Raw genomic sequence first — 17293 nt, 5'->3', positions numbered from 1 at the left:
CATTGTAGACGGTAACGATTTATGGAGGCTACAATGGAATTTTTTAAAATTTTGTCATTGATAATCGGAATATTTTTTCTATTCTTAAATCTCACAAAGTGCACCGATAATATCCTCAACGAAGGCTCGAACAATGGTTCGGAGATCGGTACAGGTGAAAGCGATGTAACATCGAGATTCTTAAATTTTGGCCGAAAAACGAATGGAAATGGACATTATTGGCACGAGAATCTGGATGATGTTGATAGAATGTTGAAAAGTAAGACTGATATTCTGTCCCGACTCTTGAAGATGCACATAGATCGATTGCGCAACGAAACCAATCAGGTAGACCTAAAGATAGTATAGAATACGATATATATACATATATTATTTTCCTTTCCTTTTATCTTTAAATAATAAAACACATTTAAAAGCATTAAAAAATATGCAAAGAATAAAGATTGTGGTTGTCTAATCGAGCTCCTCGATTTCAATTCCTCGAACGGAATCGTCCGAATCGCATGTCATCAGGTGGAACTGGTGTTTCTGGTGGACGCGTCCGGCTCGGTCGGCGCAGAGAATTTCCGCAGCGAATTGAATTTTGTGACGAAGCTCCTGTCGGACTTTACAGTGGATGAGACGACCACGCGGATCGCACTGGTCACTTTTAGCGGCAGGGGCAACGTGTATCGTAACATTGATCAAATCTCAAGGCACGGACCGAATGATCACAAGTGTTATCTGCTAAACAAGCAGTTCAACAATATCACTTATAGCGGCGGAGGAACTTATACGCGCGGCGCTCTTTTCGAGGCGCTGGTAAGTGTTTTGTATTTCCATCCAGGAAAATGCCACCATGTTGAAGATGTGACAAAACAATAATAATAAATTATTGCTATTCACTGAAATAATGTAGAAATAATATAGAAAAAAATCGCTCGAATTCAGAAATTACTGGCTGTTTGCATATTTTTATTTTAAGACGATTCTCGAAAAGGGTCGCAAAACTGCGAATAAAGTGGTGTTTCTGATAACCGACGGCTTCAGCAATGGCGGCGATCCCCGACCCGCCGCTGATCTCTTAAAGAACACGGGCGTGACCGTGTTCACGTTTGGCATTCGTACGGGAAACGTAGAGGAATTGCATGACATTGCCAGCTCACCTGGGTACACGCATAGCTATCTTCTTGATAGTTTCACCGAGTTCGAGGCTTTGGCGCGACGCGCTCTGCATCGCGGTGCGCATCTTGCATCATTACTGAATGTTTTTTTGAAAATTACATATATTTTATATAATATATATAAAACATTTTCTTATATAAATACTTGAAATATATAAAAAAAGATAAAGATCAATCATAAAAATAGAAAAAAGATATTTAAAAATATATTTAGGAGTGTTAAAAAAGTGTTTACAATGTATATAAAATATATATATATATATATATATATATATATATATATATATATATATAATAAAATCTCTCAAATATATTTAAATTAAGTTAAAATGATTAGATCTGAAAACTGGACAGTACGTGCCCGTGACTCTATCGACTGATTGCAACAATCTCTGTTCGGCTATCAATCGAACCTGCTGCGATGATTTAGCAACCTGCACCTGCGGTACCTCAACCGGACGTTATGCTTGTATCTGCCCGTCTGGTTACTTCGGTTCTGGTCTTAAAGGTTTCTGCCAACGTAGGTGAAAAAGAGAGGATACGTTTTAAATCTTTATTTTTGTGATTTATTCAATATATTTAATTTTTCTTTATTATATATATATATATAAATTTAGAAAAAGAATCAAAATTGAAATATTATATATATATATATATATATATATATATATATATATATATATATATATAATATTTCAATTCATTTTGATTCTTTTTTCTAAATTTTCCGAAATTTTTTTCTTTTATACGTCTTCATAATAGCTTGTCCGAACGGAACGTACGCTTCTGGAAACGCTTCCGGAGATTTCACCGCTGTATGCATACCCTGCCCGGATGCGAATCACGTTACAATCAAGATTCCCGCGACCTCGATACTCGACTGCGTATGCGCTTCCGGATTTACCACGGATGATTATAAATGCGAGGGTAATATCATATGCATTCGACAAACCTACCGTTAACGTTCTAGATTATTATCAATAGGCTGACAATTAATAATTGTATGAGAGGTAAGAATAAATTGCCGAATTAAACATACCTTGAAATAAATTATTCTGCAATATCAAAATTGAAATTTTTTTGGACTCTCAAACAAAATTTTTGCCTGCCGCGAGTGTCGGTATATTTCCTCGAATAAGAGTTATGTCTTTGATAGGATAATTTACAATGAACGAGCCATATTTCTCCAGGCGAAACTCCGCTTTCGACGCGAGCCAGCCGTACTGCGTGATTAGATCACAATGTATCGAATTACATAGAAATGTATAAAAAAAGTATTTAAATATAATAAATAAAATCATTTAAGAAATAGAAAAAATATATATTATTTTAGAATATTTGTTATGTATTAATATAATTAATTAATTCAATATAAACCTCGCCACTGGTTGTGATTGGAATCGGCAAACATGTTCTCTCCTTTTCGATAAATGCATCTTCCTTGACTTTATCTTTGGCAATTCTCTCTTCATACAATTTATTCAGTTCCTGTTGTAGTTTTCTTCAAAATATTTCATTTGATATTAATGATATAAAATTATATAATTATGATATAAAATATTGTATATTTGCATTTTTAATAAACGCACACTCACTCGTATTCTTTCAATAACGGCTCATACTGCGCAAACCATTTCATTCGTTTCAATCGCGATTTCTTAGTGTCCTCGGTCAAATTTCGAAACTCCGCGACGAAATCACAGATATTCTTAGTACGTACATCCATTAAATGTCTAATTTGATAAATATAATAAAAAAGAAATATTAAACTTGATCCGAATAGATCTCATTAAAAAGAAAGACTCTTGGCAGTTGTCAAATACAACATGAAATTATTCGCAAATGTTACAGAAGGATATAATATACATAGATATATTTTCCAGCTATAACATGCCCGAAGCTAAGAGTTCCCGAAAATGGCTATCTAGTAAAGGCGAGCGCCTGCAGCAACGTGGTGCATGCGGCGTGCGGTATAAGATGCAGAATCGGTTTCCATCTTACGGGAGACAGCATTCGACTTTGCGGGAAGAATGGCTCCTGGTCCGGCAACGAGCCGCAGTGTTTACGTAAATTTTTCCGGAAAAATGTTAAAAAAGGAACGAAAGATTTTAAGATTTTAACGCCAAATTAGACAATGTTGAATTAAACTGAAGAATTGTCCAAAAATCTTTTATAAGCGATTTTCTTTTACGAATTTATATAATTTGCATGAATTGTAGTATAATTAATTAATATTTTTTTATCTTTATTTTAAAAACAACGCGAAATTTTTTAATACACCAAATAATACATTTTTTTGCAGTAAAGACGTGCCCAACTCTACGCGCACCCGCACACGGTCATATGAAATGTGAACATGATGAGAATTATCAGCATCAATTCAAAGAGGATTCTACCGTTTATCCGATCGACACGCGTTGTCAGTTTAGATGCGATGTTGGCTATCAGCTTCGCGGTAGCAAAGTGCGCAACTGTTTACCCTTATCCCGGTGGGACGGTCTGAAAGTTACTTGCAAGGGTAAAAATGACAATGTTTCTACATTAGTTTGTAATACATGACGCATGATTGATGAAAATATTGTCTCCTCGGTAGCTGTGAAATGCGAACCTCTGCCGCGAATTGCGAACGGAAATACCATCCCGGAAATCTGCATCGGTCCGGCGAAGGTGTCATTCGCCACCAATTGCACGATTATTTGTGATAAGGGATTCGTCCTGGAAGGACCCTCCAGTAAATCGTGTAGCGGACGTACAGGGATCTGGTCCCAACGTCATATTGTTAATCAATGCATTGGTTAGTCAACTATAAATCAAGATTAAAAATAATGTCATCGTAATGAATTTTTTATTATTTTTTTTTCTGTAGATAAAAATTATCAAGAGATAAAATTTAAATACTCGATACACAATTTTTCTCTTTTTCTTTTATAATAAATTGAATTTTAAACGTAGACAAGATGCCACCCTTGATAAAGTGCCCGTCCGACATCGTCACGGAAACCATAAAGGGTCAAAATTACGCGTACGTAAATTGGACGATACCCAAGGTGACAGATAATGCGGACGCATCGCCTATTTTGTGGACGAAACCATATATCGTTTTGCCATGGAAGGTGAAAATCGGTATACGCATCGTCGTGTATGTAGCGCAAGATGCGAACAGCAACAAGGCCAGATGCAAATTTAAAGTCAAAGTCCTTGGCAAGTTATATTTATATATTTAAGAATTATGTGAAAAATATATTTTAGAAAAGAAAATAGAAGTCGATCAATAAATAGCTAAATAAAAGATATGTGCGACAGATATTTTTAAATAATTGTAGACAGAGAACCACCCACGATTGAGAATTGCGTCGATCCACCGACTTTCTATACTGATTTCGTTAATGGTCTCGATAACGTGACGTGGGACGAACCTGTCTTCTATGATAATTCAAGGACCTCGGTGCGAGTTAACCAGAGCCATCAACCTGGCGAGAATACTTTTCCGATCGGTCGTACAAGAGTCTTCTATAACGCTACTGACAAGTATGGCAATCGAGCGAGTTGCATATTGAATATTACAGTAGAAGGTATACTTATTTTGAAGAATTAACAACTATATTTGCTATAATACATAAGAATTCTATATTATGTAGAAATCTCCGAATGTCTTCTTAATAGATTTTCTGACCAATTTGAAGTCGATTTTTTTTTAATGAAAATGTCAAGAAAGATTATTACTTTTTTAATTTTTTCTATATATCATATATTTTTATATCTATACTTCAAATTAAAATTCTATTAACTCTATCTGAAATTAATTAATAAATATGATACTTTATTAATTTTTAACTTCAATTAAAATTTATAGTTTGTGAAAAGATTTTTATTTTTTTTAATGGTTTGTAATTCGAAAGGTGTTGATACATATATAATTTTTCTTGTAGATATATGCAAAAATTTAACAGCACCTACTAATGGACGGTTAAATTGTTCTTCGAAAGATGATCATAAAATGCAATGTGTTATAACTTGCGATAATGGCTACGATTTTGCACTCGAACCAATAAATTTCAACGTTGTCGATGACGAACTGTTATTAAAATGTAATTCTAGCGATCATATATGGGAAACCAATTATCTACCGGAATGTTCAGGTATTTACGTTATATATATATTTATCAAGAATCATTGATTACCAATTATTTTAATTAAATTATAATAATACAATGATATTCTACATGAAATTATATGATTTCGTTTATAGAAGCGCAAATATTAAAAACGATATCTCAGGAAGGAAATGTGATATTGCAAGGCAATGGAAGTACAATGTGCGACAATAAAACTGCTCTTCGTGAAGTGAGCATTTATATTAATATAATAATAAATTAATTTATAAATATATAGGAAAACAATTTTTGTGTACAATATGTTATTTTTTGTAGTTAAGTGATAATATTATTGATGATTTAAAATCAAAAATGTTGGATATCTGCGACAACGATATCGAGTGCAATTTGATCACCTTTAATCCTATGTGCGAAGACGATTTTTCTACATTAAAGAGTTTTGAGGATAATTTGATAAGAAAACGAAGATTCAATCATGAATCTAGGATTATTCTTAAAAATAATAAAATGCTCAAGAGATTGAAACGCGCAGTTAAATTGAGTTCCAATGCCAATAAAGATAAAACCAGACCTAAGCAAAAAAAAGAAAGAATAGAGATTAAATTTAAGTTTATAGGTAAAAGCTGTATAATTTTATTTGGGCTTTATTCGCTATTCGAATAATACAAAAAATTATTTTTATAGGAAAAATAATCGAAGAAAACTTCGAAAATCCTAAACGAGGAGTGCAAAAATTAAGAGAGAAGATCGATACGATGAAGCGCATGGGAAAATTGGATTTATTCAACAACAGAACCAACCAGGAAATCGCAAAATTAGCCTTGAATCTACACCTCGTATTCAAGGAGCCTCAAGATCTCTGTGAGTCTGGAAGTGTATTGAAGAAACACACTTGCGGTAAGTGTAATGTATATGTATATGTACGTAATGTACATTTTTTATTATATATTAATTTCTCATATAATAATTAATATATTAATTTAATATATAATAATTCAGTTAATTCTCTTTTTATTAATATATAATAATTTATATAAAAAAGCTTACACAATTATATATATGCAACAATTTGTCTACATATCTTATGTGCGCGCTATGCATTTTTTATGAATACTTTTTTACATTTTTTTTCAGTAAAATGTCCCGCAGGTACTTTTTACAATGCCTCCATTAGAATTTGCCAATCGTGTCCTTTCGGACAATATCAAAATACAACTGCTTCGTTAAAATGCATACCTTGTCCGGAGCATACTTTCACGAAAAGGATGCACGTGAAATCGTTGAAAGATTGCATTCGTAAGACTTTAGTTAGATATATCGATTTCATATATTGTTTGATATATTATATATGAGTCTCCTCGGTTTTTTGTAAAGCTATGTGCCGACCAGGATATTATTCTCGATATAAACGTTATCACGGACCGCGTTTAGCCACGGAACCTTGCGCCGCGTGCGACATCGGTTTCTATCAATCGAACTATGGACAAACTCAATGCTTACCGTGTCCGTTCAACACGATGACGAAAAAGCGGGGTTCTGCAAATATTGATGATTGCTTGCCAATACGCGATGAGGAGATTCACGATTGTCGGACGGATCCGTGTTTAAACGGTGGACAATGCGTGATTCAAGACGAAGACGGTTTCGCTTGCGAATGTCAGGAATATTATGTGGGTAAGATGTGGTTGTTTAATCGTAAAATTATAAACTGATAATCTTGGCGACAAGTATTGTTCATCTCTCTTTCTAAATCTTAATTTTTACTTTTTATTTTTTTATATTATATAAATAAGATTAATCATACATACAATTTTATCAGGATCAAAATGTGAAGAGTTCAAGGATCCATGCAATTCTTCGCCATGCTTAAACGAAGGAGTATGTAAAACACAACGATATCTCAATAATTCTGTGATATACGAGTGCATATGCAAAGGCAGTTACGCAGGCGTCAATTGTGAGGTAAAGGAGAATGCATCTCGGAGCGGATATTTACAAAAAAAATGATAAATTTTGAATAAATAAAATAAAAAAAAAAATATGTGTGCTTTCTCTTGCAGATTTATATAGATGAATGTTCCACTAATCCTTGTCAGAACGATGGAAAATGTGCGAGCACTGAGAACGATTTCGTCTGCGAATGCAAGGATGGATTCGAAGGTACATCCATCCTTGCTAATACATTAATAACGAATATTTTTCTATTTTATTGTATCGTTTAGGTCAGTTTTGCGAAATTCCGATGGATCACTGCGAGCTTATGCCCTGCGAGGAGGGATCCATATGTCGCACCGTCAATGGAACCTGGCGATGCTTCTGCAAACCCGGATTCTTGGGTCGCCACTGCAACTTATTGCCTTGCGACTGGTTACCGTGTCACACAAACGCGATTTGCGTGAACATAGAGGAGGAAAACGCGACGCGAGAGAGTTATAGGTACATCTGAGGGTAATTTCGTGAGTTTAAAAAATTACAATTATATATTTATGATGTGCGCAATTCGGTTAGATGCGAATGTCCCGATGGATATACTGGAGAGGACTGCGCGACCAAGATCGATTACTGCAAGAGCTCGCCTTGCTTAAACAATGGGAATTGTATCAATCAAATGCACAATTACACTTGTGATTGCCCGATGCTTTTCACAGGACGCAACTGCGAAACTGGCAAGTTGAAACTTTAATATCGCAAAAATTTTAATACTCACGAAAATACTTTGATAAGAAGTTTTTTTTTAATATCACATAATATATATCTTGTTATATATATAATATAATTTATATTGGATTATTCAGAAAGTTCTATAGTTTATATATTTTTATTTCCTATATCTCTCTTTCATATGAGAAAGAGATTAGAAAACTTTCCAAGCAATCCAATAGTAGATATAAAGTATTTTTATGATATCATTTGAGAAGACTATATTTTTTTAATGGCTGCAGAATTGTTATCCAATTATGTGATGCACTTTACAAAATCCAGCACGACAGATTACGTCATCGTGAAAGGACCTGCGAAGGATCTTTCTGAGGTAAATTAAAAAAAAGAACGGGGAATTAGCTGACTGATATATCACTAAAGTTATTACTTGTAGTTGTCCGTTTGTTTGTGGTTACAATCGATGGATACTTTTAATTACGGTACGGTATTATCGTATGCGACCATATTCCACGACAACGCTTTCACATTAATGGATTATAATGGGTAATTATGTGTTCGTAAAAATTCAATATATATGTTTTATCAAAAAGTTATGAAAAATAAATTTTTCTGTATTTTTTATAACGCAAAATAAAATATTTTGGTATAATCTATTTGAGCGAATTTTTTGCGGATTAACGTCCTTGCGCAGATTCGTCTTGTATATTAACGGGGAAAGAGTCGTGACTGATATTAAAGTCAACGATGGTTACTGGCACTTCCTCTGCGTTACTTGGGAAAACGGATATGGCACCTGGCGCATATTTGTCGATGGAATTCTTAAGGATAATGGCATTCGTTTAGCTCAGGGAGTCGTCGTACAAGGTAAGGCGATATACATATAGAATGTGTTAGCTTTCGTATAATATGAAAATAATATTAGAAATAAAATATAGAATTACAAAAAATTTAATACAAAAATACTAAGATTATGATAGTTTTCATATTACGACTTTAATCAAATCAAATTTTTATCAAATTTTTTAAAATTATGATGCGATAAAGCATTTCGGAGATCGAATTTGTATGAGAAATTCTATTCGAGGATGATTATATTCTTTTTGAAAAATTGTTTTATTGAACTAAAAGTTATATCAAGAACTGTCTTTACGATATATGCAAAGCAATAAATACAAATTACACGATTGCAATTATTCTGTCTAGCCAATGGATCTCTCGTTATTGGACAGGAACAAGATCGTCTAGGTGGTGGCTTTTCTGAATCGGAAGCGTTTTTGGGAAAACTCGGCTTACTAGATATATGGAATGTAGTTTTAGATGAGAAGAACATTACAGCGCTATGGAATAGTTGTGAAAAATATCACGGGAATGTCGTGGCCTGGGCCCAGATGCAGCAATATATTCATGGCGACGTTGCGGTAATTATAAGCGCGTTAAACTGTAGCTTTCATTCAATTTTAGCAAGATATATTAGCATAGACCATAATAAGCGATGATCATTTCATAATATCCTCAGATCTTAACTAGTCCGTTTTGTCGCGGCTGCCCCTTACCTATAATACCGTTCAAAGGTAATATTAATGTGAGCGAAGACCTGTCGGAAATAACGTATTATTGTGACAGCGGATATGTGATTCGGTTCGCTGGTGAGGAACATCGGACCCTCGGTAGAAAATGTCTCAAGCATGGCCAATGGGAGGGACTTGATATGCCGATCTGTACAAGTAAGACTGCTGGATCCTCCTAATATAAGAGGAATTAAATTGAACATTTAATATAATGACGATTAATTGATGATGATTTGATATTGTATGAAGAAACTCAAGTTTCTGATTCACATTCAAGAAATAAGATGCGGGTTTCCGGGATACTTTCCGCGAGGATATATTTATGGCAAATCGTATTCGTTCGGGGATGAGATTTACTATTCTTGCATCGATGGCTATGAACTTCGAGGGAACCCTCATCGAATTTGCAATTCAGATGGAAAGTGGACTGGGTTGCCTCCGATTTGTATAGGTAATGCAAGTAATAAAAATAGTTCAATATTCTACAAGTTCAAGAACATTGTCAAACTTACTCTCTGATAGGAATGACGTGCAAAAACTTGCTAGCCCCCGAAAATGGAGATATAGAATACATATTGGAAGAGAATGAGAGAGATGATATCACGATATTACAGGTATGTATATGCTTTATTCTTTATAAAAATGGTGCGGTATCATGAGCCGCATTTTCAAACGAATTGTCAATTATTTCAGGCTGGCCAGCAATTGGAATTCAAATGTAATCCGGGATACCTTTTAAAAGGAGAGAAATATTTGACCTGTTTGGAGACTGGCATTTGGGATTACGAGAGACCATCTTGTATACTTTATGGATGTCCTCCACCGAAAAAGTGCGTTCTAAGCATGTATCGCACGATTCACCTTTTTCATTAAATTAGGTCAAAGATTTATACAAAGAAAAAATATTGTGCATGATAAAAAAATTTCGTTTAATAGAACATTTAAAATTGTTTAATATTCTCCGAATACGTAGAATAAAACATGGGTATGTCGCCTTCGCGAATTCCGACAAATCGAACCAGACTTCCGTTTACGATCCCGAGGAGAATACAATTGACGATCTCTTCAAAAGAACGTATCATTATGATGATGTCATTGGATTTTTTTGCCACCGCGACTACAAATTTCACGGAAATTATAGTCTATTGACGGAATTCAAACTGCAGTGTACCGCCAACGGTAGCTGGATTGGTTTTGTTCCCGATTGCGTTCCGCGTGTATGTCCTTGGCCGGATCGCATGAAAAATGCGAGAATCTTTCTCAGAAAACAAGATAATATCACAATTGAAATTCCCATGGAGAAAGAGATGTCCGAGTCTATTGACCGTATGACAAGAGATAATGAAGAAGGAATCTCTTCAAAAATGTTTATTTCCGGTACGGAAATCGTTATCGTTTGTGATTTGGGATATGAATTGATCGGGGATAGAATCAGAATGTGCACCAACGAGACTTGGTCCTCGACTTTCTCTTTTTGCGCGTCCCGTAATTGTTCCATTGAGGATCACCCACTTTTTAAGATTTTCAAAAAATTGGAGAACGAAAACGATGTGATATCGCAACGAATATCATTTGAATTTGACAATGAAAAATGGTACAGTATGGACAATGTCACGGGCACATATAAACAATTTGAGATCTTTATGGAAGGAAAGACTTACGGGCAACATATAATCTTATCGTGTCAGAATAACACGAGGATGAATCTGAACAAGCTGGTTATCAACGAGATAGTCTCAAATATAACGTGGACATGTAACGAGATTGGAATATGGATAGTTTCGAATTTATCGCTAAAGGAATCTGAACTCGAAGAGTTATTGAACGATTCGACGTATGTCTGCGACAGATCGTGCGCACCCCCGGAGGTAATCCGAACACAATTTCTCGAAACATTAATGGATAATATTATAAAATATTAATGAAAAAAATTATATAATAAAATAAAAGACTCAGATTTAAAAATTAATATTTTTTAGATACCAAAATATGGGTATATAGATAATATTAATAACATCGACGATATAAATAATCGTAAAGCGATCGACAATGTCGTCACTTTCAAATGTCGTCATGGATATGTTCTCGAAGGTGACGAACGATCTGTTTGTTTACCGAATGTCACATGGTCTGCTTTACCCTCTTGCAAACGTATGTTAAATATATTTTTTTTTCTTAAGATTGATAATTCTAAACACCTCTAAATCTCTATATTTAACATATTTAACATCTCTATTTTTAACATTTTTAGCTGTAGCATGCGGGGAGCCGCCGATCTTCGCGAATGCGATACTCAAACGAGACGTTAGCGAAGGAACTCAGAACTTTATTTTTGGTAATATGATTTCTTATCAGTGCATTCCAGGCTATCGTATATTCGGACAAACTACTTTGAGATGTTTGGGAAGTGGAAAGTGGTCAAGAATGAACGGCAGATGTTCAAGTGCGTGCATAAATAATGTGCAGTTTTAAATCTGTCCATCTTACTATCAAAAAGGCATCTAATCTATTTAAATCTACATTTACTATTTTCAGAAATATCATGCGGCAAGCCGCAGATCGAGCATGGTATTATGCTCCACGGCCGTTCTTATCTATTTCAAGATCATTTGACCTATGTGTGTCCTAATGGGAAAAAGCGGGGAATGATTACATGTCAAGCTGACGGAAGATGGAACGAATCGCCAAAATGCGGAGGATAAAGGCATGTAATTCAAACGATGGTTGAAGTAATCTTTTCGCGCACAATTCAATAAAACATTTTCGCTTTTAATAACAACACATATGTTTTTATTTTTTTTTTGACTTCTTGTATCAAGATTCATGAATGTGATATGAAAACGTAATTACGCAGTCTTATCATGAAATAAATAACTCAGTTTAGGATTTCCAGAATAGTACATACAGATATGCGGTAATATCTTATCTAAATATTATTTATGCATAATTTTTTTGTATTGCAATAGTTAATTTCAATTTATCGTACTCCTCTCTCGAGAATACATATATTTTTATCATGTTTTACTGTAAAAGTTGGTGTATATCGATACAAATAATTCTCATCTCAAAAATTGGCATTGTGTTGAATTCGCATATTTGTGTACAATAGTTTATCAATACTGGCCACGATACTACACAAGTTCAATTGTACATTTTGTTCATGTTTCACGCTTCAATTAGATAATCAAAGAACAAGAGTGTAACATATAGTGATCGGATAAAATATCTCTTACACATACATAGTTTGACATAATAAATTATGTTTTAGTATAAATATCATTTGGACATATCATACGTAAACATATCTGCGTATTATTATTTGAGGAAGAACAATAAAGATAAATATATGTGAAAATAATTTTTTATATAAATGTTTTATATATCAATTTACGCCTAACGAGTTGATATCATATAAATAAAGCACCTTCAGTAAAATAGGTACATTATTAGCATGGCTACATCAGAGAGAGCGAGAAATAAAATTATTAATGTAATACATCTCTCGAAATTATTGTAAGATGTAAACCCATTGTTTGACAAAATTTTCATTGCCTATTATTGTTTGCTTCACACTAATTTTTGTTTTATGGTAATGTATCTACTATATTATATAATAAAAATTAAATATCTTAGCTCAAAAGACTGTCACTTTGACAGTCAAAGACAACGTTGATAGAACGCTATACAAATAATGTATCATGTAAATGTTTACATGAATAAATACATGTTCTAAATGCTGTAAACAATTCCTCTGCAAATTAAAAACAAATTTTAGCCATACTAACTTAATTAATTGCTTGTCTAAATCGAAGACCATAATTCTTCAGAGCTCTTTCTTTGAGTTATTGCTGGAATATTTAGGTTTGAGCTCTTCAATTCGTTTAATAAAGTCTGTCTTTTCTATACAACCATCACATGTCTCTTCCCAGTCATTGAGAATCTTTTTTAAATCGCGCACTTTGAGCTTCTTCAGATTCACTGTGTTGAGATCAATCTGTTTTTCTAAAAAAAAAAAGAAAAAAATTTATATTGCATATTTTGCATTTTGTGTTTACAATAAAATTTACAAAAGTTTGTAAAAATTATATATACCAAATCTCAGGTCGCATATTTGAGCATCTTTCTTTTTCAACTTTTCGCATATCTTGTTTGCAGGCATAGACCATGACAATGGTTTACTCAGCTCGCCTAAAATACCAGTGGCAGACTCTTCCAATCCACCTAAATAATAACACTAGAAGCACATAATAGATATAGTTTCAATTTGAATAATTAATTTAAATTTGAATAATCTACAAAGATTTGTTTTACTTACAAATCTATTTTCTTTTGATTTGGTGCCTTTACAGTATTCTCGAAACTTTGTTTCAATCTTCCTGGGATCACTTTTAATGTTTTCTGTCAATGTCTGACTAAATTTATCAACAACAGCAACACATACTATAAAATAATATAGAATTAAAATAATATAGAAAAGGGAAAACTATAAGTTTGTATAAATTTAAAAATAAAGGTCAAAAAAATACTTACCTTCGCAGTCACCTTCTTTCAATGCTGTAATAGCACACACAATTCCAAGAAATATGGAAAGTATCAACGATACTGAAGCATTCATTTCTCTTTTTTTCGATTTCTATTAAAGATAGTATTGTCTGATCATTAAAAGATATGTAAGAATAAATATTTGTGAGTACTCTAGTACTGCTCAATTAATTGATATGTATAAAATATCTATATAAATAAACACTCCAACAAAATATATTAAATATATTCATTCTTTGCGAAAAAGAACATGAGAAAATCAGTTAAAACATTCTTTAAAATATTGAAAATTTTCGTTGCCCGTTCATTTCAATCAAATATCTCGACATTTTCATTCGTCCTTTATTTTAGACGTAAGATATATGAGAAACTTACTCCAACTCATATTTTACGTGATACATTATTGGTATGCAGTAATTATTGACAAGAAATACGAGAGAATAACAGGATTGAAGAAAAAAAACGTATCGTCTCAAATATCGTGAGACCATACATTAGGTTATTTGAAATAAGCGTGCTATATACCTTGATGATCGATGTAATAATCAATGCCTCGTCAATATAAAGTCTTCGTCGTTCGATAAATTAGCGACACGTATTGACTTTAATTCATTCACTTGATTTTTTAACAAATATCTTGCGAATCTCAACGGCCGTTTATTCCGCACACGACTTTATACACGTTGGCTTCTGTCAAAAACTCAGAATCCCAGCTGGCGCACGTTGATTGGTTATGACGTCGCGATGACTCATAAACACTGACAATGAACTGTTATATATACCGGTTTGTCTTCAAAAAATTTATTCTTCAAAGAATAGCGTTCGATTGACCAATCAGAACAAAAGGAGAAGAGATTTCTTTATTCTAATTAGTCAATCGAATACTACTGTGTCTCTCCTTAAGCGCATGCGCATTAGTGTGAATAAATATATATGATGTATATATATATTATCGATATATATATTATCGGAGATATGATTTCCCTTCTTTACTCTTTCTAGTTTTAGACAATATGGCGGTACGCAGAGAGGCCAGATATAACCTCAATCCCGAGAAGTCTTCGAAGAGAAGCTACAAGGGTTTGACAGAAAATTGTTTGGAATTATGGCGACAACTCGCTTCGTTGTTGACCGATCCAAAGAAACTATCGTTGATAACCAAGTTTTTCATTCTCGCCGAAATAATCGTGAACATATTGGTTATCGAAAACGTGTCATACACCGAGATTGATTGGAGGGCCTATATGCAGGAGGTGGAAGGATTCCTGAACGGCACCATGGATTACTCCAAATTGCGAGGTGATACCGGACCGTTAGTTTATCCCGCCGGCTTCGTCTACATATTCTCCGGTCTCTATTATATGACCTCACGCGGCGCCGATATAAAGACAGCGCAGTATATCTACGCGGTCGTATACGCGATCACGTTGATGCTCGTGTTTAAAATTTACTCCAGGACTAAAAAAGTGCCGCCTTACGTGCTGATTCTGATGTGCTGCACTTCTTACAGAATACATTCGATATTTGTTTTGAGACTCTTTAACGATCCGATAGCGATGTTACTGCTGTACGCGAGCTTCAACGCATTCCTGGATAATCGCTGGTACCTGGGTAGTGTACTGTATAGCCTTGCTGTATCTGTCAAGATGAACATACTGCTATTCGCTCCAGCGCTTCTTGTCGCCTATCTGTGTGTTCTAGGACTGTTCAAAACATTGATACATTTAAATATCTGCGCATTCATACAGTTAATTCTAGGTCTTCCATTCCTATTGGAGAATCCAATCGCGTACATAAAAGGTGCTTTCAATTTGGGTAGAATTTTTGAATTTAAATGGACTGTAAATTGGAGATTTTTGTCAGAGCAGGTATTTGTTCATCCATACTTTCATAATTTTTTATTATTTCTGCATGTGTTAACGTTGCTCTACTGTTTGCGCATTTGGATTGTTTACATGGAATCATACGCAAAATTGAAAGATGTGGAGAAGAACTTGAAGCCTCAGATTCTTAAAAAAGAGAAGATAGATATGTCTATCGTAAGCCAATTGCTTGTTTATCCTCTCTTTCTTGCGAATTTTATTGGCATCATGTTCAGTAGATCGCTGCATTATCAATTCTATGTATGGTACTATCATACATTACCGTACATTGCCTGGTGTACAGATTATAAAACTGTTATTAAATTGACTCTTTTGGGCGTGATTGAACTGTGTTGGAACACATATCCAAGTACAGTGTTCAGTAGTGCGGCATTACACATATGCCATATAATCCTGTTATATGGTACTCTTAAAACTAAATCAGATAAAACAATAGAAAAATAGTAAATACATATATATGTTGAATATTGTGTTTCCATCTAATAGTTTTCCTGTATCATTTGTATTTAGAATGCATAAAGTAATGAGAATGTCATATGATGACATTTCCCACCAAAGTTTTGATCTTATCATACATTCATATTCTGTTATATGTGTGTCTGTGAAATTAAATATATGTTCATCTCACATTTTGAGATTTGTAAGATTGTTTAATGATTCTTGAATCATGCAAAAAAAAAAAATATATATATATATATCTTTTGTACAGTTTGTAATTGAATAAATTTAAAACAATGTTGATAAATGTATGGGTAATTTTATTTTATTTTAAAGACAAATAATATAAAATACAGAAACCATCAATGTCTGACATCTTAACTTAATATCTAATTGTGTGATTTGAGAAAATAAGAATTTTATTTTATTTTAATTTGTAATAATTTTTTATTATGTGATAACAATTAAAAAACCAAACAGTAAAAATAAATGTTGCATTAAACTGTAAACCTCAATACGTGTATTATTTGAAAACTTGTGCAATTAATAAAAATATATATTTACTATATCGCGTAAAACATTGGCACAAATTTTTGACTGATTGATTATTCCATTAAAAAAATATATAATTTAATTTAACATAAATATTAATAATAAATTTCTTAGGTAATAAATTTTTACATCTTTATAAGAATCAGGACTATAAATGGCGCGCATTGTTGTGCTATTTTGAGCGAATTTAACAGAAATAAAACGAAAGTATCATGAGGACTATCACTGTAAGTAGCACGCGTAGCTGTTCGCATCTATATATAAATATAAAGATATATGTGCGCGTTTCAATTCGCGAATATATATTACAGTTAAATGAGAATGCTGTGATCAAAGAAATAATATAGATTTAAAGGAGGCCGGAGAGAGAC

The 17293-nt window shown here is 33.4% G+C and overlaps 4 protein-coding genes across 5 annotated transcripts; 2 read left to right on the top strand and 2 right to left on the bottom strand.

The window, feature by feature from the left end:
• The first annotated feature begins 21 nt into the window (after positions 1–21).
• LOC126855501 (sushi, von Willebrand factor type A, EGF and pentraxin domain-containing protein 1-like) lies at positions 22–13253 on the top strand. Of its 2 annotated transcripts, none has more exons than XM_050603205.1 (32): positions 22–327; positions 514–801; positions 965–1220; positions 1501–1683; positions 1926–2090; positions 3047–3229; positions 3466–3681; positions 3757–3957; positions 4116–4364; positions 4487–4735; positions 5093–5302; positions 5413–5507; positions 5594–5894; positions 5963–6175; positions 6413–6574; positions 6653–6952; positions 7098–7240; positions 7339–7438; positions 7501–7714; positions 7787–7944; positions 8221–8309; positions 8373–8482; positions 8631–8803; positions 9143–9357; positions 9456–9663; positions 9785–9958; positions 10030–10121; positions 10201–10337; positions 10481–11375; positions 11487–11658; positions 11759–11950; positions 12043–13253. In XM_050603205.1, the coding sequence occupies exons 1-32, from the start codon at positions 22–24 to the stop codon at positions 12207–12209; spliced, it is 6816 nt and encodes a 2271-aa protein (XP_050459162.1). In that variant the 3' UTR covers positions 12210–13253. The 2 variants fall into 2 exon arrangements, with proteins under 2 accessions (XP_050459162.1, XP_050459163.1); XM_050603206.1 differs by having other exon boundaries at positions 4116–4368; positions 4491–4735.
• On the bottom strand, positions 2107–2889 carry LOC126855532 (uncharacterized). The gene is made up of 3 exons (XM_050603283.1): positions 2759–2889; positions 2541–2664; positions 2107–2386 (listed from the first exon to the last, which is right to left on the bottom strand). Exons 1-3 carry the CDS (start codon positions 2887–2889, stop codon positions 2252–2254), a joined length of 390 nt encoding a protein of 129 aa, XP_050459240.1. The 3' UTR covers positions 2107–2251.
• Positions 12268–14774, bottom strand: LOC126855530 (mesencephalic astrocyte-derived neurotrophic factor homolog). The gene is made up of 5 exons (XM_050603280.1): positions 14575–14774; positions 14038–14140; positions 13823–13947; positions 13600–13741; positions 12268–13509 (listed from the first exon to the last, which is right to left on the bottom strand). Exons 2-5 carry the CDS (start codon positions 14120–14122, stop codon positions 13331–13333), a joined length of 531 nt encoding a protein of 176 aa, XP_050459237.1. The 5' UTR covers positions 14123–14140; positions 14575–14774; the 3' UTR covers positions 12268–13330.
• A 287-nt stretch (positions 14775–15061) lies between these two features.
• LOC126855520 (lethal(2)neighbour of Tid protein) lies at positions 15062–16662 on the top strand. Its single transcript, XM_050603261.1, has one exon. The coding sequence runs from the start codon at positions 15063–15065 to the stop codon at positions 16374–16376; it is 1314 nt and encodes a 437-aa protein (XP_050459218.1). The 5' UTR covers position 15062; the 3' UTR covers positions 16377–16662.
• The last annotated feature ends 631 nt before the right edge of the window (positions 16663–17293 follow it).

The sequence above is a fragment of the Cataglyphis hispanica genome, chromosome 16, assembly GCF_021464435.1.
Source record: "Cataglyphis hispanica isolate Lineage 1 chromosome 16, ULB_Chis1_1.0, whole genome shotgun sequence".
NCBI classification, from domain to species: Eukaryota; Metazoa; Arthropoda; class Insecta; order Hymenoptera; family Formicidae; genus Cataglyphis; species Cataglyphis hispanica.
Note: the sequence above shows the minus strand (reverse complement) of the source record. Positions and strands in the feature narration are given on the sequence as shown.

Coding starts and splice junctions, on each gene's coding strand:
- LOC126855530 (XM_050603280.1), bottom strand. CDS start 14,122: ATGAATGCTTCAGTATCGTTGATACTTTCCATATTTCTTGGAATTGTG. Junction 13,948..14,037: donor GAAAGAAGGTGACTGCGAAG/GTAAGTATTTTT, acceptor ATTATTTTATAG/TATGTGTTGCTGTTGTTGAT. Junction 13,742..13,822: donor AATCAAAAGAAAATAGATTT/GTAAGTAAAACA, acceptor ATGTGCTTCTAG/TGTTATTATTTAGGTGGATT.
- LOC126855532 (XM_050603283.1), bottom strand. CDS start 2,889: ATGGATGTACGTACTAAGAATATCTGTGATTTCGTCGCGGAGTTTCGA. Junction 2,665..2,758: donor CCGTTATTGAAAGAATACGA/GTGAGTGTGCGT, acceptor AATATTTTGAAG/AAAACTACAACAGGAACTGA. Junction 2,387..2,540: donor CAATCACAACCAGTGGCGAG/GTTTATATTGAA, acceptor CTAATCACGCAG/TACGGCTGGCTCGCGTCGAA.
- LOC126855501 (XM_050603205.1), top strand. CDS start 22: ATGGAGGCTACAATGGAATTTTTTAAAATTTTGTCATTGATAATCGGA. Junction 3,230..3,465: donor CAACGAGCCGCAGTGTTTAC/GTAAATTTTTCC, acceptor ATTTTTTTGCAG/TAAAGACGTGCCCAACTCTA. Junction 9,358..9,455: donor ATATTCATGGCGACGTTGCG/GTAATTATAAGC, acceptor TAATATCCTCAG/ATCTTAACTAGTCCGTTTTG.
- LOC126855520 (XM_050603261.1), top strand. CDS start 15,063: ATGGCGGTACGCAGAGAGGCCAGATATAACCTCAATCCCGAGAAGTCT.